The following is a 22,049-nucleotide window of genomic DNA, read 5'->3' as shown; positions in this document are numbered from 1 at the left end:
AAACTACTTCACCTTCATCAAAACAGGAATCAACATCAGAAGGTCCACAGAGCTCGGGACAAACATACAGCAGAATGGTCATTGGAAGAATAAATAAAGATTATAAGCACATGGTTGAGTGCAAAGAAGTGGAAGCCAAAGCAAACATTTTCCCACTTATCATGGAACTCTATGAAAAACATATATCCTCGATTGAAGCACGAGACACAGTTGTACCTTTTTTAAGGAGGATATTGCAGAATCGGATTTTATTGGCAAGTCATCTCCTAGTTTAACAGTCACCGATAAATATAAGCAGTCGTATGAGTTGGTGTTTACGAAATTTACGGAAGCTCGCGCAAACAGCTTGATAGTGCACAATATGAACTTACAAAAATGGTCCCATTAAGAAGCCAAATCACTTGATTGACCTCCGTCAGCAAGTGCAACATGGGTATGGAATTTCAAGCAGCATTTTCACATAGCATCACGAAAAATTACGCAGTTTGTCACACGAAAAGAATAAGAAGATGAAAAAATAACAACATACTGCATACTGCATTTTCTTAACATTGATTGATGCTCCCTTGTCAGCAAGACTTAGTTGTACTTCTTCTTAAAACAATAATCACCACCACCACCACCTTAAACCCCAGCTAAGGTGATGATGATGATGATGATGATGATGATTTTTGTTTAAAGGAGCCTAACATCTAGGTCATCGGCCCCTAATGGTACCAAATGAGACGAAATATAATAACAATTTAAAATTCCAAAATTAATCCACTGACCAGAATTCAAAACATTATGATGAAGAATGAATGGATGAATATGAATTTAAAATAATCGCGAATCCAACTCACAATACCGCAAGTTAAAAGTAATTCCAAAATCAATCCACTGACTACAATTCAAAAAGACGACGATGAACAATGATTTAGTACCATTAGTACCAATGGATCAGATCCGCAATATCCCACCTTCCCAATAGTATATAGTGACCAAGGGGCTGCTTCCAAAGTACAATCCTGAATCGATGATGTTTATTGTCTAAAGGGGTCCAAAATCCAGGTCAAGAACTCCTCGTAATGGTAGGCCTACTTATCGCTAGTAAAGTAGAACCACGGTATTTCTCGTGTAGCGGTACTAATCACAAGTAATGTAGACTCACGGTGTTCCACACATTGTGGTACTACTCACAGGTAACACAGACCTATAGTGTTTCTAACATAATGGTGCCACTCATAGGCAACGCAAGCCCATGGTTTTCCTCACATAGTGATACCTATCGCAGAGACCCGTGCTATGCCGTGGTGTTCCTCACATACTGGGTACTAATCACAGGCAACGTAAGTCCATAGTGTTCCGAATATAGTTGTAATAATCACGGGTACTGTAAACCCACAGTGAACCACTCTCTGCTGCTACTAATCAAAAACCTATTGTGTACCTCACACAGTGATACTACTCGCAAGTAAAGTCGACCCATGGTGTTCCTCGTATAATGGTACTAATCACAGGGAACGTAAGCCTGTGGTATTCCGCATATAGTGGTACTAATCACGGATACTGGAAACCCACAGTGAACCCCTCTCTGCTGCTACTAATCACAAACCTATTGTGTACCTTACACAGAGGCACTACTCGCAAGTAAAGTCGACCCATGGTGTTCCTCGTGTGACGGTACTAATCACAAGTTGTCTCATGGTTCTAATTCAATTATTCCTTTGTCGCCCCTTTTAGTCGCCTCTTACGACATTCAGGGGATACTGTGGGTCTATTTTTCATCTGTGTCCCCCAACCACAGGGTGTCGGAGGGAGAGAAAAAGGAAGGGATCCGACACTTCGAAAAATGAAGTAGGGCCTACCGGACAAAGAAAGACAAAGGCCACGAAGGGCGTGAAAATGAAAGACCCCCTAGGCCTGGAATGCTCTAACACCGTCGGGGTGGAAAAGAACAAGAGTTGATCAAAGGAAGTCAGACAAGATAGATGAAAGTGAGGAGCCTGGCACAAGTAAGTGGAAACAATGCCAGGACTTATCTAAGGACGCCTTGGTCGCCAACCCACTCTTCCAAGTGTAGAACCACTGGGGCCCCTTTTAGACGCCTCTTACGAAGGGCAGGGGATACTGTGAGTGTATTCTTCATATGGGTCTCCCAGCCACATGGGGTCCATGCTAAGACATTTTGCTCAGCCGATTACACAAAATCTTGGGAAGATGGAGAGCTGCACTGGGTGGTGTGTGGAATATATTTGATTTGATCTCATATAGGCTTCTCTTGGTCAACACAACCAGTCGTCCAAATAAATACCGGAGTGTTCTCCATAAGAAGTTCCACTGTAAGTAGAGGCAGGTCGAGGTCATCATTTCTCTTCCTTAAAGCAGTGTTTAAAAATAACCTTTCCTTTCAAATTCCTCACTTTGTCTTATGCTATTGAATGGCATCGTAATAAAACTCACTAGCAGATACAAATCAACCCGTCTGAATATCAGTTAAAAAATGAAATATAAAAACAAAAGAGCGGTGTAATATTTAAATGGATCAAGTCAAATGAGTACAGCGTGTCATAGCCTCCCGAAAGCAATTCATGTAATTTTATCTAATGCTAAATGTCCAGTAACTAAAATAATAAACTCAGTTTACGAACATGCGTCACCTGGATCTGACAGCATTGAAATTAAAACATACACGATCTCCACATGATACAGTTAATGACAAGAATTATACATGCCTCATTAGAGAATGTTTCAACGGTGTCCCTTGTTTAATCAGAGAACAAAAAACAGTGAAATCTGTAAATTATAAATTATCATTTGTAATGTGACTACTGTGATAGTACGAGAAATGAAATAACCTATACTGACCTGTATAACACTCGAAACCCGATTTTAATATGCTGGTAAAATAACCCATGATAATCGAAAAGCAAAATCCAATTTTAGAAGCCACAGGTTATGTAAGATGGTTCCGAAATCTAATTCTGAATGCGGAAATTACTTTAACACCTAAAAACGAGCTTGTATGGATAGAATTAACAGATCCTGTTCTAAATAAATAACGATTCAGTATCTTTAAATCTATTGATACAAGGTACTGCCTTAAAAATAAATTATGCGATCTAGCTGAATGAGCCTTTTACCTCGAGGCCCCGCGTTCGATTCCCGGCCAGGTCAGGATTTTTAATTAGATCTGAAGGCTGGTTTGAGGTCCACTCCACTCTTGGCGACGATAGGCTAGGAGTGGGAAGGAAACAATAAATAATAATGCTATTGGCTTTACGTTCCACTAACTACTTTTACGGTTTTCGGAGTCACCGAGATGCCGGAATTTAGTCCCACAGGAGTTCCTTAACGTGCCAATAAATCTACTGACACGAGACTGACGTATTTGAGCACCTTCAAGTACCACCGGAATCAGCCAGTATAGAATCTGCCACGTTAGGGTCAGAAGGCCAGCACCTCAACAGTCTGAACCACTCAGCCTGGCTGGGAAGAAAGCGGATATGGCCTTAATTAAGATACATCCCCAGCATTTTCCTGGTGTAAAAATGGGAAACCACAAAAATCCATCCTCGGGGCTACCGACAGTGGGGTGTGACTCCGCTATCTCCCGAATACAAGCTCACAGCTGCGCGCCCTTAACCGCACCAACTCGCTCAGATTATTATTAGTATTATTATTATTATTATTATTATTATTATTATTATTATTATTATTATTATTATTATTATTATTATTATTATTTGTAGTGAGCCTGCCTCTTACCCGGAAGCTGCGGCTTCAATTCTAGGCTAGGTCAGGTATTTTAACCTGGATCTGAGGGCTAGTTCGAGGTCCACTCAGCCTAGGCTACTTGAGAACTATAATTGAGGAGCTATCTGACGATGAGATAGCAAACCCGGTCTAGAAAGCCAAGAATAACGGCCGAGAGTATTCGTCACGTTGACCACGCGTCACCTGATAGTGGGGCTTTCTACGCGATCAGCGGTCGCTTGGTAGGCCAAGACCCATCAGAGCTGTACTGTTATGGATTATTATTATTATTATTATTATTATTATTATTATTATTATTATTATTATTATTATTATTATTATTATTATTATTATTATTTTACAATTTGCTTTACGTCACTCCGACACAGATAAGTCTCATGGCGACGACGGGATAGGAAAGGCCTAGGAGTGGGAAGGAAGCGGCCGTGACCTTGCCTGGTGTGAAAATGGGAAACCAGGGAAAACCATCTTCACGACTGCCGACAGTGTGGTTCGAACCCACTATATCCCGGATGCAAGCTCATAGCTGCGCGGCCCTAGCCGCATGGCCAACTCGCCCGGTATTTGTATTATTATTATTATTATTATTATTATTATTATTATTATTATTATTATTATTATTATTGGTTTGAATCCTCACCTGAAAAATCACGTAACGTCAGGAAGGGTATCAAGCCTCAAACCTCCGACGAAAACCAAAATGAGCCAAGGAAGGAGGCTCCAGGGACCAAAAACATAAGTCGGATAACCTAAAGAATTACTATTATTATTTTTTTGCTTTGATGTCGCACTAACACTTCCAAATAATGTTTGTTATTAGTTTTACGTACCACTAACTACTTTAACGGTTTTTGGAGGAATTTTCTTCCGCAGGAGTTCTTTTGCGTGCCGGTAAATCTACCGACAGGGGGCTGAGGTAATCGAACACCTTCAAATACCACTGGACTGAGTCAGGATCGAACCTCCAAGCGCCTTAACTGCCTGAACCACGCAGCCCACCAAACATATCCAAGGTTTTCGACGACGCTATAATGGGAACGGGCTAGAACTGAGAAGGAAGTGACCATGGTCTTAATTAGGGTAGATCCCAAGAACTGACCTGGAGTGAAAATGGAAAACCACCGAAAATCATCTGCATTGCATGCCGCGGGTGTCCAAGGACATGCTCGGCTCACCTGGTGCAGGTCTTTTCCATAGATCCCATAGGCAACCTGCGCGTCTGTATGTGGGATGATGATGATGATGATGATAATGATGATGTAGGGAGAGCATGAAATCCGGTTTCGGCATGTAGCCTTCTCTTTTTCAGTTTTTAAAAAATGCTATTTGTTCGGGGCGTCGACCTATAGAGATCTTTTGCCCCTACTTGCACCATGATATGAACCTGCGTATAATTGGAAGCGTAGAGTGTTGAATGTGAGGAAAGGAACGTTAAGGACAACACAAACACCCAGTCCCCAGGCCAGGAATATTAATCATTTACAATTAAAGACCCCTGACCCGCCCGGGAATCGAACCCGGGGCCACCGGGTGACAGGCGGACGCGTGGCCCCCTACACCGCGGGGCCGAACCGAAATGTAGCCTACTCCTGTCGAATAACACCAAGGGGTCTGTTTAAAGCTGTACGTCCCCGAACGGCAGACGAATCAGCATCAACAGCGTCATATGTCCTTGCTCCATATGAGCACTGCGGGGAGGTTTGCAATTTAATCCAGGCTTTTGGCACGCAATCTAGTGATTAGAAATTGTATACCACCACCTTCCCTACCCTGCCGGCCAACATTCTCATGGTGAATATTGTTTCGACCAACGGGATTTGAACCGGCTAACCACGGTGTCAGACCATATAGACTTCAACGCCTTAACGATCGTGGCTACCAGGTGGGCATTATTATTATTATTATTATTATTATTATTATTATTATTATTATTATTATTATTATTATTATTATTATTATTTCTTAATCTGTTTACGCTCCAGTGTCGGTTTTTCCCTCGGACTCAGCGAGGATCCCACCTCTACCGCCGTAAGGGCAGTGTCTTAGAGCTTCACACATTGGGTCGGGGATACAACTGGGGAGGATGACCAGTGCCTGAACAGGGGCCTTGGTGGGGGATGGGAAGATTGTAGGGGACAGACAAGGAAGAGAGAAGGAAGCGGCCGTGGCCTTAAGTTAGGTACCATCGCGGCATTTGCCTGGGACAGAAGTGGGAAACCACGGAAAACCATTTCCAGGATGCTAAGGTAGGAATCGAACCCACCTCTACTCAGTTGACCTCCCGAGGCTGAGTGGACCCCGTTCCAGCCTTCGTACCACTTTTCAAATTTCGTGGCAGAGCCAGGAATCGAACCCGGGCCTCCGGGGATGGCAGCTAATCACACTAACCACTACACCATAGAGGCGGACATTTTATTATTATTATTATTATTATTATTATTATTATTATTATTATTATTATTATTAATATTATTTATAAGATAGCATTAATAATATCGTAAATATTACCAGCGATAAACAAGCAAAATAAATCAAGATTACTAGTACTTTCTTCCTAGGTCGTGACTTTTCTCTTTGAGGATTAATCACGCCCGCCATTTGAATCGGGAGTAAACTAGATTATACTGAGAGTAATAATCTGAAAGCAATACCTAGCTCGTGGCTATTATTTACGGAATCACTAGTAGTGAGCTATTGAAGAATCCTTATTTCACTTATGAACAAGATGCTTTCTAGAATGTGAAATACCAGGCGAGTTGGCCGTGCGGTTAGAGGCGCGCGGCTGTGAGCTTGCATCCGAGAGATAGTGGGTTCGAATCCCACTGTCGGCAGCCCTGAAGATGGTTTTCCGTGGTTTCTCATTTTCACATCAGGCTGTAGCTTACCTTAATTAAGGCCATGGTCGCTTCCTTCTAACTCCTAGGCCTTTCCTATTCCATAGTCGCCACGAGACCTATCTGTGTCGGTGCGACGTAAAGCCACTAGAAAAAAAAAAAAGAATGTAAAATTGAGTATTCTGACCAATTTTTAAGGATACATTTTTCTAAATTTAGAACAACATGGTGTAAGGAAGGATAGTGGAGCTGTTTGAGCATCCTGATCTTAGAGAAAGGTTTAGTATAAGTGAGGGGACCACAGCAATAGTTTGTGTTTGGATGGGCTCGGGGCAGTATCTCATTGATCCTGGTGTGCGCGCAGACTCGTGCGCTATCCGCCAAGCCCGACCGCACCCTCCCGGCCCGGCCGGGTCAGCCTGCGTGGTACAGTGTTCTCAAGCGAATGTGCATCCTCACCTGCCACTCCTTCCAACATCCATTCATCGTGATCGGGAGTGTCACGTGCTTTTGTCTCTCGAGCCTCCTTTCAACAAATATAACTTACAATTTCTTACATACGATCTCAATGATGCAGTCGGTTTATCGTTGCCCTTTTCCTACGTTAGCGGGTTCGATCCTGACAGAGGTCGGTAGCACTTGCAAGTGTCTAAATATGACACCTCCATTTCCTTGTCTTCTAGTACACTGAAGAGTTCCTATGGAAGAAAATTACGATAAATTCATCCATTCAAGCGCCGTTAAATATTTATTATTATTATTATTATTATTATTATTATTATTATTATTATTATTATTATTATTATTATTATTATTTCCTACTGATCGGCTATAAGCGTAACAGGTTATATGTTCACCTGCAATGCTCCGCAACTCTGCTCCTTAAAATCCACAGCGATTGAAGGAATGTTAAACAGGTAGGTGTAATATACAGTATTTACCCTTGGGGTTCGACCAGTCCCCGCGGACTCAGGGGAGGTTCCCGTGTCAGTGCCACAGTCAGGCAGTTTCCCGGAGCTCGGCACACTCAACCTTTACCGTAACTGAGGGGGCAATGACTCTCCATCCAGGCTGCTGTACTCTCTAGATCTAAAGAGGAGCCTTTAGGGTTGGAAAGAAATAGGATTTTGAAGAGGGCAATGATGGGTTTAAGTGAGGTAAGTAAGGTATTAAACACATGTAAAATTGGCAACTATGCCTGCCCAACGTACATTTCAAGACCTCGTTTAAGCGACCGAAGAGGGAATTGCTGTCGCTTTTTTTTTTTTGCTTTACGTCGCACCGACACAGATATGTCTTATGGCGACGATGGGACAGGAAAGGTCTAGGAATTGGAAGGAAGTGGCCGTGGCTTTAATTAAGGTACACCAGCATTTGCCTGGTGTGAAAATGGGAAACCACGGAAAACCATCTTCAGGGCTGCCGACAGTGGGGTTCGAGGGTTCGAACCCACTATCTCCCGGATGCGAGCTCACAGCTGCGCGCGACTTTCGGTACTGAAGTCTTTATATAAATTCCCAAACCTTAAAGGACACTTGGCCTATTATTATTATTATTATTATTATTATTATTATTATTATTATTATTATTATTATTATTATTGTCAGAAATATAGTGATATTTCCCCCCAACATATAGATCAAATGTTTAAACACTCAGACTCGGGAGGTCACCTCAATAGAAGTCGATTCGATTCCCTCCTCAGCCATCCTTGAAGTGGTTTTCCTTGGTTTCCCACTTCTCCTCTAGGCAAATGGTTGGATGGTACCTAACTTAAGGCCATGGCCACTTCCTTCCAACTCCTAGCCTTTTCCTATCCCATCATTGCCTTAAGACCTATCTGTGTCAGTGCGACGTAAAGCAACCAGCAAAAAAAAATCTTAAATGCAGCTTTTGCGTTATATTTGAGTACTCTTAAACAATGGATTTTTATTAAACTAGTGGTAACCATGTGTTTTGCTACACTATAAATCAAGATGAAACTTGAAGGACATTCAAAAATAAATGCATATTACATATGAAATGGACTGGGTTACATAACAATATTAACCCCCATCAAGCAATGTGCGGTCCCTAAGACCTCCTGCACTTTAGTTTGTTTGCTCTATGCCGTTCCTTTCACACTATAACCCTGGCAGTCCCAGTACCTTCAAACTACTCAATTAAGTTCAGGCAGCTGTTGCGATAACATCGAAATGTGTTCTGTTGTACTAACTACATAATTCGAGTGGTTCGCTGGACCTCACATTGTCGGTTATGTATGTTTTCTGTTATAGTGTGACTTTCTTCATTGTTGTACGAAAATCATTTTGAAGTTATAACTATGGCTAAACCAGGACCACCAAGGTTCTGTATTTGCAGTGCATCTTTTGAAGATGTGTTAATGATATTGGCTGAATGCACCATTGGCATAGAGGATTCTGACAATAATAATACTGATTACACACAAAGTGACCTTGGCTCAAGTTCAGACTTACAAATAATCTTCAAATTAAAGGTAATTTTAGCTTTTGATTGAGGCAAATGGGGAATGAACATATGTACACATTTCATCTTGATGTTATGAGTAGGATATATTTTAATTTTTCAAGTTTTTGCATGAATGACTGTGAAATACGTTTTGGAAGTACCTAAAATGTAAAATCTGCTGGTTTCCATATAACTTTGTTTTTTGAATAAGCCATTTCATGATTTTGTTATTGGTACCTTTATTGATATTGCAATTACACAGTTAGGAAATTCTTGTATGTCTTTAATCATTTAATTTGAATATTTTTGACATACTTGATTCAAGTAGACATTAGTTACATCATATTTCAAAAACCTATTAATAACTGCCCTTTAGAGTTATTTCTTTGTAAAATTAGGACACATGATTAGAATTAATAATAACTAAACACAGCATTGTTGCTGTAATGACGTTTTTCAGAAATTGAAAACCTTATTCAGCCTTAAACATGTGCAGTCCCCTGGACTTCACAAGACCAGTTTTGCTCCACAAGTGTCATGATGCTTGCTGAACAGATGAACCATATAAAGGGTCAAAATTATAATCAATAATATATGCATACACAGTATGTATTTCCTATAGATCTATTTAACAAATGTACAGTATTTCTTTCAGTGTCAACCCATGTGTCTTGTTCTTAAGCATGTGATTTCAACCTTTAAAGAAAGGTTTACCACCAGGTGAAGAAATGCTTATGCCTGTGTGTTTATGTTGTTTTGCATCTGAGCCCCAATTTCAGACCTCCCTGCTCAGCTCCTTTAGGGATTTTTGGGAATTTTTAACATTTCTAGGGATCTGGCTCCATTTTTTATGATTCTAAGATACCTGGAAAAGCTTCATTAATTTTATTTGTTACCTGCTTTTATACCGTGTGATTCAGCCACCCCTTCCAATGCAACCCGCAATATTAATTCCATCCTGAAAACATTTGCCCTGCCAGTATGCTCGGACGACACAACTGAATATCTTGGTATTTACCCCCCTCACCATGATAGGAACTGTAATATTACACTCTTATTAAGCACTGGAAGGCATGCATGTGCCTTCTAGATCATATGAACCTGACATGCCGGTAAAACACTAAAATGATATTGTGACTGCAGTAAACCTAATACATGCTATAAGCTGCACAGTGTGCTGTATAGAACCACAGCGTAGTTGGTAAAGGCACGGCGGAGAGGGCTTACGTGTGAGGTGAGAGGTTTGAGTCTGGGGCAAAGATTTCTTATTTTTGAAATAATTGTTTAATACATACCACATGTAATGTAAGTTCGATACCCACTTTCATGCAAATTGTATGTGAATTAATGTGTTTGTGGACATAAGAAGGGTCAATTAGTTAGCAGACTGGACACATATGGACCAGAAATAATAGTAACACAACTGCCCTGAAAATATTTTATTGCAGCAAATGCTCGGTCCAATAGATCATCTTGCACACTGAAGCATTACAGGTGTAATTGCTCAGCAGACATCCATAATGAGTTGCCTGAGCTGGTCAGGGTTTTTCAATGCTTGGGTGTAAACGACGTTCTTCGAATTCCCCCACAAGAAGTCTAACAGCATTAAATCCAATGATCTGGTGGGCCAAGAAACAGGGCCTCCTCATCCTATTCATTTCCCTGTCAGTTCCTCGTTCATATGGTTACAAATGGGTAAAGTCGAATGTGGCGGAGCTCCATCCTGTTGCAACCACATCATCAAACGACTGTGCAAGGGCACATCCTCCAGCAGCAGTGGGAGTTCCTGACGCAGAAAGTGCAGGTAGCATGGGCCCGTCTAATGGCCCTCAAAGAAATAAGGGTCCAATCAGGCGATGCCCCAAGATTCCACACCACACATACACTCCCCATCATACTTGATGGGCCACCTGTCGCACTCAGTGAGAATTGTCCGGATTCCACTAGTGCATGTTGTGGCAAGTGAAGTTCCCATTATTTTGGAAGCGTGATTTGTCCGAGAACAAGATGTGCGATACAAATGCTGCATCATTGTCCAGCCTGCCAAATAGCCACTGACAGAACTCCATTCGAGCTTCGAAATCCCGCTCGTGGAGCTCTTGGTGTTGCTCAAGATGGTATGGGTGAAATTTATGTTCATGCAGTGTTCGCCAGACGGATGGCTGACTGGCGTTCACCTGTTGTGCAATCATACTTGTACTGATGTGTAGATTATTATGAGCTGCCTCCAGAATGGCCTCTACTGTTTCACACGATGTAACAGGCCTATCGCAGACTGGTGGCTGCTTGAAAATCACAGCTGTTGTTCTTAGGCATCTTTCAACACTGCAGAATGTCATAGCAGCCAGGTGTCGCCTGTCAGGATATCATTCCTGGTACAGACATAGTGCCTCGCATGTGTTTTCTCTTGCTTCCCCATATGTGAGGAGCATATCCATGTAATCTTCTGTGGAAATCATGCCGAATGACAGCAAAGATTACATTCAGGTCCTAAACAACAGAGTAAGCGTAGGGCACAAGAAAATAACAGTGTCTTTGTACTGTTTGAAGGTGGCGAACGTGGGCCTATGTTTATGTATTCAAACATCATACCAATGCAAAAATATTTGAACGATGCACGATTCGAACCGCCGATGGCACATTCCGTCGGTTGGTAGGCTAACGCCTAACCACATCTGCTATGCATACCTGCTGGGAGCATGCTGGTAGTACAATGAGAGAAGAGTACATTCGCCATCCAGTTTGGTGTTTAAGACATTAATTACTGCACTGTTACCTAGTTTCAAGCATTGATTCCCCTCTTCACTACATCTGGTCGCGTGGCACGACACATTAACATAGTTACATGGTCAAAGGACATCACTACATGATTTCAAGGCGTCTTGTTTTGCAAGCGGATTATATACATGTTGGTAGGATTCAGAATTAGTTGGGTTGAATAAAACTACATTGGAAGGGGCAGCTGAATCACATGGTATATTACTATATTTTGACTTATATTTACCAGTAGATTATGTATATTACTATATTTTGACTTATATTTACCAGTAGATTATGTCTCTTTAACTCCTTAATATCTCAAAACTTTCCCTCAGCACATTTTTGGGGGTTAGTATTAAAGATGAATTAGGACTTCCAGGAAACTCTGGAGCCCATGACAAATACAGGTAACTTATATCTTTAAAAGATTCCCAAATGGGTAAGAAATATGTTTACATATGTATACCTATACTGTTTTCCTTCTGAGCCCAAATTTCAAAATTCTCCAGCTTGGCCCCATTAAGAAGTTATGGGAAATTTCTATTCTTCTACAAATATTGTATGAGGTTCCCTGGCACCAAATTTTAAGTTACTTGTTCTAGAGCAGGGATGGCGAACCTTTTCCAACTAATGTGCCATTATAGATCTGGATTATTATTCCCAACTGTCTACTGTGCCACTTGTTATTTTCATTTGTAATGGATACAACCCCCGCCCCCACTCGCCACCGCTACCACTGACTTCCATCCCTAATTCCAAACTATGTTTCATAATATGTTATATTGTAAAATACCAGATACATGTGATTGCATGTTTCATGGTGGTATTTTGCCAATACCGCAAAAATACTTAGTAGCTATGTCATTTATGTTAGGTTCATAACGTCTTCACAACGTTCATTCTAGAAAAAAGTTGCTTGCAGGCGTATGATGACCCAAACAAAGTAAGTAGCGCTGTAGCAAGTTTCTTCATGGCCGAAACTTTTGTGGGAGGCTGTTCAACTGTTCTCTGGCTTCTGGAGAGAGTATCCACCATCAACAGCACACTCGATTTTCACTAATGCTTGATCAAGTTGTACAAACTTTTTCACCCATACATGCTTTCTTAAAATTCAGTCAACTCCATTTCTAAACTTTCAATATCTAACCACTCAAAAAAAACCTCATTTGTGCAGTATGAGGTTTTGAAATAAAGTGCGATAGTTTCTCCAAATTTCAAAATTGGGATAATTTCTTGGCAACTATTTGTCTTACAAAGTTCACAATAAACAGTTACTCACTAAGAATAACTACGCGATGCTGGCAACCACACACAATTCACTGATGTGGGTGAGCGAACGGCTCGTCGGCGACTTCCGGACATAATGCACGTTCGAATGGAACTAGAATTTAGATTTTCGGTATTTATTTCTTAAACCTAAAACACTATGACTATACGATGAACTAGATATGTATAGTCTGTAGTACAAAACGTACATAAAAATGTTAATATGTCCATGTGGTGTGCCACCGAAATCGTGTTCGCGTGTCACCTAATGACACGCGTGGCATAGGTTCGCCATCCCTGTTCTAGAGTGACATGTCATTGATTCATGTCTATTTCCATTTTTAAACCAAACTTTTTAGACTACTACACATCGGTTTCTTTTTATTAGTATAGATTTATTAACTCTAAGTGTTTGATAAGAATAAATATCAGATCCATTAAAATCTGACTTACAACTACGTTTGTTATGATGGCATTTGTATGTATCAGCATCATCTACACTTTCATTTCTTAATTAGAAATTTATAATACTTTTTTGTCATGATAGCATTTCACTGTATCATCATCGTCATCATCATCACCATCTCCACATTAAATTTTTGATCAGAAATGTACATATAAATATTGGACACTTGTGTTTTACGGAAATTTTTTATTGATAATACTACAATTTTAAGTTCCGAGTGTGATTATTTAAATTTCCTGGAAAAGTTATGAGGAATACAAACATTTTCCTGCCAAGATAAAGAGTGGGTTTTAACTGGTAAAAATTAGAATAGAGGAAGGTATCCTATGTGGCCAAAAGCCTTGGGATACCCTTTGTTGTTCATTCCAAAGATACCAGCCATGTAACTAACAGCATATACGACCTCCTTTTGCTGCCATTACTGCATTTACTCTTTACAGAAGGCTTTCCACTAAGTTCTGATACACTAAAGGTGGAATTTCTTTCCATTCTTCCGAAAACACTCTGAATAATTGTTGCCAGGTTGTCAGGCAAATTGATCTAACAAGCATCTGATGCTCTAATTCATCCCAAAGATGTTTGATGGATTTTTCAGTCAGAGCTTCAATCAGTTCAGTACAGCACATTCACTTGCTTTCTTTCAAACCACGATGCAATGGTCCCTGCTTTGTGGACAGGAGCATTAGCATACTGATATAGAAAAATTTGTGTTTCCAAACTGTTGCCACAATGTGGGAAGCATGCTATTGTCTAAAATGTCTTCATGAATACCTGCATTCATTGTGCCATTGACCAGAACTAAAGGTCCGAGCTCAAATGAGGAAAAACAGTCCCAGGCCATCTCACCACCTCCACTGAATTTCATTGTCGCCACAACACACTCAGGTAAATACCGTTTGCCAGGCATCTGCTAGGTCCATACATGCCTATCATAGTGCCACAGTAGATATTGTCTTCCCACTCCATATAACCTTCTTCCACCTCTCCACAGACGAGAAACCAATGACAACATTGTTTACACCACTCTAAGCAATGTCGTGCATGTGTTCACGTGATCAGTGGCCTTCAGGTAGTTACACAACCCTGAAATCTGAGTCCTATCACCTCTCAACAAATTGTTCTGTCACTGACCTCTGTCTTTGACGTTCAGTGGAAGTCGTCTGTAATAGTTGATGAGGTCTGTTGATTGGTTCATACAGTGCACTTTAGAGTTTGGCATCCCCTATTAGTTAACTTCTTAGGCCTACCAGAGCGATGATGGCATTCAGTGCCTCTCTGACGTTTCTACTTCACAATAACATCACTACTAGTGGACCTGGGCACATGGAACTACTGTGAAATCAATGCAGTGCAATGTCCGAACTTGTCTACCTCTACAATCATGCCCCATTCGAGCTCATTGAATTCTCTACATTGACTCATTCTGACAGAAAACACATCTATGACATCAACACATTGTGCCTGCACTTATATACCCTCTGATACATAGCTCAACATCACACAGTGGGGTGTCTGGAGACTTTTGGCTACATAGTGTAGGCCTTATGTGGTTTCATTGTTGTTAGTTGTAATACCATTACTAACGGTTGTTTTAACTTGGAAATGGCTATAGAGTAATTTTAAGCTATAATTATTTATAGTTTTAATAAGTAATTAATGTATTGGCTTTACGTCCCACTAACTACTTTTTTTTAATGGTTAGATGTGCACAGCTGTGAGCTGGTTTTTTGTGGTTTCCCATTTTTACACCAGGCAAATGCTGGGGTTGTACCTTAAATAAGGCCACTTAATGGAGGCTTCCTTCCCACTCCTAGCCCTTTCCTATCCCATCTTCATCATAAGACCTAGCTGTGTTGGTGCAACATAAAGCCAAATGTTAAAATTAAAAAAAAGTATCTTACCGTGACAACATCACTACATACACAGCTCTGAAAACAACAGAATTTCTGTAAGAATCAGAAGGACAGCTGTTTAACTATCAACCTGTACAATCCAGATATGGTTCCTTATAACTGTTTTTCAACTCTGAAAGGAAAGCTACTAGTTCATAAGTCAAAAACAAGCTATTGCATCCTATGAAGAAGATGCCACCATCTGGAAAGAAGCATGGCATAGATGCCTCCATGATGGGTTCTGAGGTTACTACTTTATACTGAATGAGGGAGATACTACTTAAGGAAATAGGCAAAGGTGATGAGCTAAAGCCTTTCACTTAATATAATCCATAAAACTGAATACGCACCTTTGTACACAAATAATTTACTAATAAAACCAAAATATTTTTTGTCATTGAGATTTTTCTTCCCAAGGTATATCAGTTTAATACTAAGACATCCGGTCAATCTACTTCTTGTCTACCTTTACCTTTTTACGTATCTGTCTATGACTTAGAAAATGCTTTTTTTTTTTTTTTTTTACTAGCTATTATTATACATATTATCATTATTTCTTTCAATGTACTTCTATTTTCAGATCCGGGAGGACTGGAAGTATGTTGCCATGGTCATCGATCGACTGCAGCTGTACATCTTCTTTCTGGTAACAACAGCAGGCACCATTGGTATCTTAATGGATGCGCCACACATATTTGAATATGTTGACCAAGATCGCATCATCGAAATATACCGTGGCAAGTGAGGGCACCGTAACTTCTGCTCTGCAGCTTGTTCTTCTTGCCTGTATAGTGCTCTATTGCTGCAGTACTATGATAGACTTCTGAGCAGCATACATCTTTATAGATGTTCCACATGAACAGCGATATTGCTCCATAAAGAACAAATCAGATAGAAATTACAATGCTCTGTGAGCAATTGAGTGATATCCAATTGTTAATAGTGAACTATGTTTAAAAGCAACAAGTAAAACAATCACAATCAAACCATTACAGTCACTGATCATATTTAATTGTTAGCGTGAAAATAATAATATATTATTACATAAAACCAACGATATGAAACTGACAACTCTAACCCATTGTTTTTTCTTTGTTACTTAGTGGCAATAGAGTATGTTAACTGTGAATAGACACAAGAATAGGCCTAAGAGGTGTTTTGGTCCTAGTTTTTAAAAAATCAGTTTTTTTAAACCAAACAAAAACACATAAATGGAAGAGTGTTTTGTGGCAGCTTTTGGAAGAAATGTGTTAAAGGACAGATCAGGAATGTATTTACTGAAAATAAAAATGAGTGCTCAATATAAAACTATGTAAAATAAAAAGTACATTTGAACAATCCAAGTAACTTACTGAAGAAGTCTACAAACAAACAAAAAAACAAACATGCCTTCTTTTTAAGACTCTGAATACTGTATTAACAATACAGATGGCACCTTCTCTACGAGCTGTAACTACTTAAAAGAAATGAATGTTCAAGTGTGTTTAGAAGGCCAGGCAAAACCATTTTATTTTTATTTCATATCATTGTGAGTGCACGTTCTAGAAGTAATAGATAACACCGTGATAGGCATTGTAGTTGCTTTGTATTTGCCAAACAAACAAAAAATCTCCTAACGAAATTAAACACCTTTGAAATGTAACTCACAGGTACAAAGCTAGATGGAAAATTCGAATAATAATGTAATGAACACGCAAACACACCTGACTCGTGCTCAGTTTAAAACAAATGAACATCCAGAAAAATATCCTATGGACTTGTAAAATTTTGTAGCATATACACAAAGTGTATGTATAAAAATAATTTCACGAAGACTATTTTTCTTCGGTGATTTTTTCTCAATACATCATTGATTGAAAAATAACTTTTTGATACTTTCCCCTTTCACTTCTACATATGTTGAAGTAAAGAACATAAATGATTAAATTTGCCAAAAAATGGGCTATGATTTACTCTTGGTATGTCTTTGAGATAAAAAAGACTCATTATATATTCTGAAATCCTGAAGAGAAAAGCACAGCTTTGACTCAAAATTCTACGTAGTCTGAAAAAATAAATAACTTGGTTCATATTAAAGACATTAAATTCTTATACAAAGCATAATAATTATAAGCCATACACATACAACTGTGATTCAATAAAATATAAATTAAAACTGAATAAGATAAAAGGCCAATGAATTTTTAACTTGAATTATGTGTCAAATTTCAAACATTCTTGCCAGTATTTTTGGTACTATAGATTCAATAAAGAAAATTCAACATTTCAGTAAGGAAATAACTAGATTATGACATCTATTTCACTTTTGTTATTGTTTATATGTATATGATAAAAAAAAGAGACATTCTTCTTATAGTTAGGCAAAGATGCATTGGACCTACAAAACACAACACATTTCAACGAAATGTCTTCAAACCTTACATCGATCAGTAACACTCGTATGTCTTCCAAAGAGAAAAGACTTGCAGTGCATGAGATAGATCTTGTTTACTCCAGCATCACTTCACTCTACCTAAAAATTATATCTGTAAAAATGATAAGTATGATTTTAATAACAAAAGTTATGGTTAATGTATGAGTATATATCTATCTCACCAACTTGGCTGTTTCAAATGTGACTTTGCAGGTTGCTGCAAATTGTTGTGATGAAGAGGAGGAGGATGTGTGTGCATGATATGGCCTTCATATCTCATTGTTGTTAATCACCATAATAAGGAATCTTCAACTCAGGAACTAGTAAATGCTTGCATTACGAATTACTGATCTTTTGTATTAACAGTGAATGTGAATATAGTGAACATACAGGGGAAATAACTTGATTGAAATTGTTACAAAATTACTTTAAAGAATCATATAGTATTGATTTAAAATCAATAATGTAATAATATTTAACAGGGTACTGACATCAGTCACTGATTTTCAAGGTTACTATAAATAAATGAACAGAAAACAATACAGTGTAAAAAAAAACTATTAATCTTAAATTACTATTAAATGTTTTTAAATGGATGCTCCTGCAACCTTTACAATTTTAGGAATGTCTATCTTCTTTCAGAAGCTTAGTAAAAGTAGTTTGGAAATTTAGTGACAGACAGAATTTATAAACATGTCGTAATTTTAATTGAGAACAAGTTCATACAATTTCCTGTGTAGACATTTGACCTATACAGTTGAAAATATAACATAGATTATTGTAATACCCTTTAATATCTCCTCAAGTTAGAGAGTCACAACATTTTGTGTAACCCATGGCATATTCCAAACAGCCTTGTTCCAGATAAACATTTCTGAATGAAGCTGCATGTGAAAGAAACTTGCAACTGAGATGAAAAGGTTGATTTCTTCATACTATAACCCCCTTTAGGGCCATTATTTTATTTCCCAATTCATACCCCTACTCAATCTTGCTTTATCAGATCATGACATTGATGTTTCTAAATCCTAGTAACCTTGCAGAGAATGGAAGAGGTAAAAGTTTAAAAACTGGATATTTCTCAACATAGCAGATATAAAACTGCTAAATGCCACTTTGGTCGCTGTGGCTTGCTTTGGCTTGGCCAAATCTTTGAAAATGAAAAATTCCTTGAAGTCTGGAAATTTCTTTATTTAATTTATTTTGAAACTACTCATAAAATGAAACCATTCACTATACAGCTTAGTCAAGCTAAAAAAAAAAAGGACAAATAAAGGAAGAATAATTTATGATTTTCGTAGTCAAGAATGTAAAAGACATGCACATCATAAAAGAGGACTAAGAAAGCCATCTCCATACAGGGAACAAAAGCCTTTGGAAGAGTAGAAGATAAAGGCTTCCATTATCTGTAACCTAATTACTAATTGAAATAGAGTGATTAAATCTATGCCTGGTTGCCTTTGCCCCCACAAATTAGCTCAGTATCAGTACATTACAGAAGTGGAAAACTTGTTCCTAAATTTTTCAATTTGCTGACATGGAATCAAACCCATGACCTTCCAGGTTAACTAAGCTCACCTTTACTGCCCTGGCTAGGCATTAAAGTAGTGCAATGCAAATAAAATAAAATAAAAACAGAGTAGGACAACACAAAGAAAGAAATATTGCATTGTCAATCAACAGAAGAGATAATATATGATGTATGAATCTTCCATGTCTTTCCCAAAGAAAATAGATCTTCCAATATAATGTTCCTTTAGGTGTTAACTCCACACAAAAAACTAGAACTGTTACCAGTAGTCTGTCAAAACTATTAGCAGCTAAAGTAACTTGAATACTCTCAAAAAGAATCAATGATGGGAAGCTATGAAAATGATAGGAACACATACAAAGGAGAAACAAGATGTCAGAGTAACACAAAGGACAAAGACAATTTTTTCCATCTTCACTTACTGCCATCTTCAAAGAAGAGCCTCTCACCTTATCAATTCTACTTTATCCTTCTAACCCATGCTCCAGGAGGGCTCATTCTGAGAGATCTTCATCCTTGGCATAGGAAGAGTAAAACAAGAAGAAGATAAACACAAAGGGGAGCACAAGACAAACACAGAAGAAGAAAAGGATATACATTTAATATATATGTAAAAACCAACATACACATACTCGAAATATATTTGTGGTACATGGTAACTTTTTCATATACCGTAGTGGAACTATATGAAACTTCCACTATAGTTGAAACTAACGGACACCTCTGAATAGTGGACACCTCTATATTACAGGCATTTTTTAATTTCCCGGCAGAAATGCATGGGATTTAATGGCAATATTACTTCAATCAATCAATCAATCAATCAATCAATCAATCACTACTGATCTGCATTTAGGGCAGTTGGCCAGATGGCAGATTCCCTATCTGTTGTTTTCCTAACATTTTCTTAAATGATTGAAAAGAAAGTGGAAATTTATTGAACATCTCCCTTGGAAAATTATTCCAATCCCTAACTCCCATTTCTATAAACGAATATTTTCCCCAACTTGTCCTCTTGAATTCCAACTTTATCTTCATATTGTGATCTTTCCTACTTTTAAAGACACTACTCAAACTTATTCGTCTACTGATGTCATTCCATGCCATCTATCCACTGACAGCTCAGAACATACCACTTAGTTGAGCAGCTCGTCTCCTTTCTCCCAAGTCTTCCCAGCCCAAACTCTGCAACATTTTTGTAACGCTACTCTTTTGTTGGAAATCACCCGGAAAAAATTCAGCTGTTCTTTGGATTTTTTTTCCAGTTTCTGAATCAAGTAATGCTGGTGAGGGTCCCATACACTGGAACCATACTCTAGTTGCGGTCTTATGAGAGACTTATATGCCCTCTCCTTTACATCCTTACTACAACCCCTAAATACCCTCATATCCATGTGCAGAGATCTGTACCCTTTATTTACAATCATATTTATGTGATTACCCCAATGAAGATCTTTCCTTATATTAACACTTCGGTACTTACAATAATCCCCAAAAGGAACTTTCACCCCGTCAATGCAGTAATTAAAACTGAGAGGACTTTTCCTATTAGCGAAACTCACAACCTGACTTTTAACCTCGTTTATCATCATACCAATGCCTACTGTCCATCTCACGACATTATCAAGGTCATTTTGCAGTTGCTCACAATCTTGTAACTTATTTATTACTCTGTACAGAATAACATCATCTGCAAAAAGCCTCATCTCTGATTCCACTTCTTTACTCGTATCATCGATGTATGTAAGAAAACGTAATTCTCAATAATGGATCCAGACACCGAAAACTATCTCTCTATAGTACTTCTGAATAATGGACAGCCTGAAACAAACAAAAATTGCAATTCCTGGAATTTAAAACTAAAATAGGCAGCATTTTGAATTAGCATACGTTTCATGTTACTACCGAAAGTTTTTCTTTTTAAAAGTGCAGACAGTAGACAGTACTCTTTCTGGTTATCTTGAGGGGTATGTTTCATGTATGCAATGATGTCACAGAAATGCAAAACAACTAACTTTAAAGGAAAAAGTTGAAGTTATCAATATCTACAAGAAAAAGAAAGTGTTTGAGACTTGGCTGTTTGCTGTTGGAAAAACACAGATCAGGGACGTTTTAAGAAACAAAAGTGACATCCTTAAATTGTGGATTGGAAATTAAAAATCTTTCTGCTAAAGACTCATTTAAAATAATTATGCCTTTAAATAGAATGTTTTATATTTCCACTATTCAATATTTATAGATATAAATACATATGTTAGTACATGTTCCAGTCTGTGAAACCTTCTTCAGAAAATGAATGAATATGTTTATTTGATATTCATCAATTACAAACACTTATTACCCAAAACACCAGGCTTGAAAATTAACAACTTAGCATTTGAATGGTTTTGTCATAGTTGTAGCAACAACAAGTCTGTGAGCACTCAAAATTGCTAAATAATTATGGTATCATGAATTCAAAATGTCTGTGGGCTAGCTTGACAAGTTCAGGATTAGGCACAACATCTCTTTTTAAAACATCTGCAGCAAATCATGTCCAGTTGACGAAAACATTGTATCAGAGTGAAAAAGAAAACTTTTTCTTCTAATTAGCGGACACTCCTTAATAACTGATGTTTATTTTTTCCCCCAGGCTTGTCCATTATTAAGAAGTTTCACTGTA

The 22,049-nt window shown here is 38.5% G+C and overlaps 1 protein-coding gene across 1 annotated transcript in view; it reads left to right on the top strand.

The window, feature by feature from the left end:
* nAChRbeta1 (nicotinic acetylcholine receptor beta1) overlaps positions 1 to 16,953 on the top strand; it is a 933,151-nt gene extending 916,198 nt beyond the window's left edge. The window contains exon 7 of the mRNA XM_067146256.2: positions 16,024 to 16,953. Coding sequence (XP_067002357.1) covers positions 16,024 to 16,188 — 165 coding nt within the window. The 3' untranslated portion in view covers positions 16,189 to 16,953. The remainder of the gene's footprint in view (positions 1 to 16,023) is intronic.
* Positions 16,954 to 22,049: the final 5,096 nt, after the last annotated feature.

The sequence above is a fragment of the Anabrus simplex genome, chromosome 4 (genome assembly GCF_040414725.1).
Source record: "Anabrus simplex isolate iqAnaSimp1 chromosome 4, ASM4041472v1, whole genome shotgun sequence".
In the NCBI taxonomy this organism is placed as follows: Eukaryota; Metazoa; Arthropoda; class Insecta; order Orthoptera; family Tettigoniidae; genus Anabrus; species Anabrus simplex.
The sequence above is the reverse complement of the archived record's forward strand: the minus strand, read 5'-3'. Positions and strand labels throughout refer to the sequence as shown.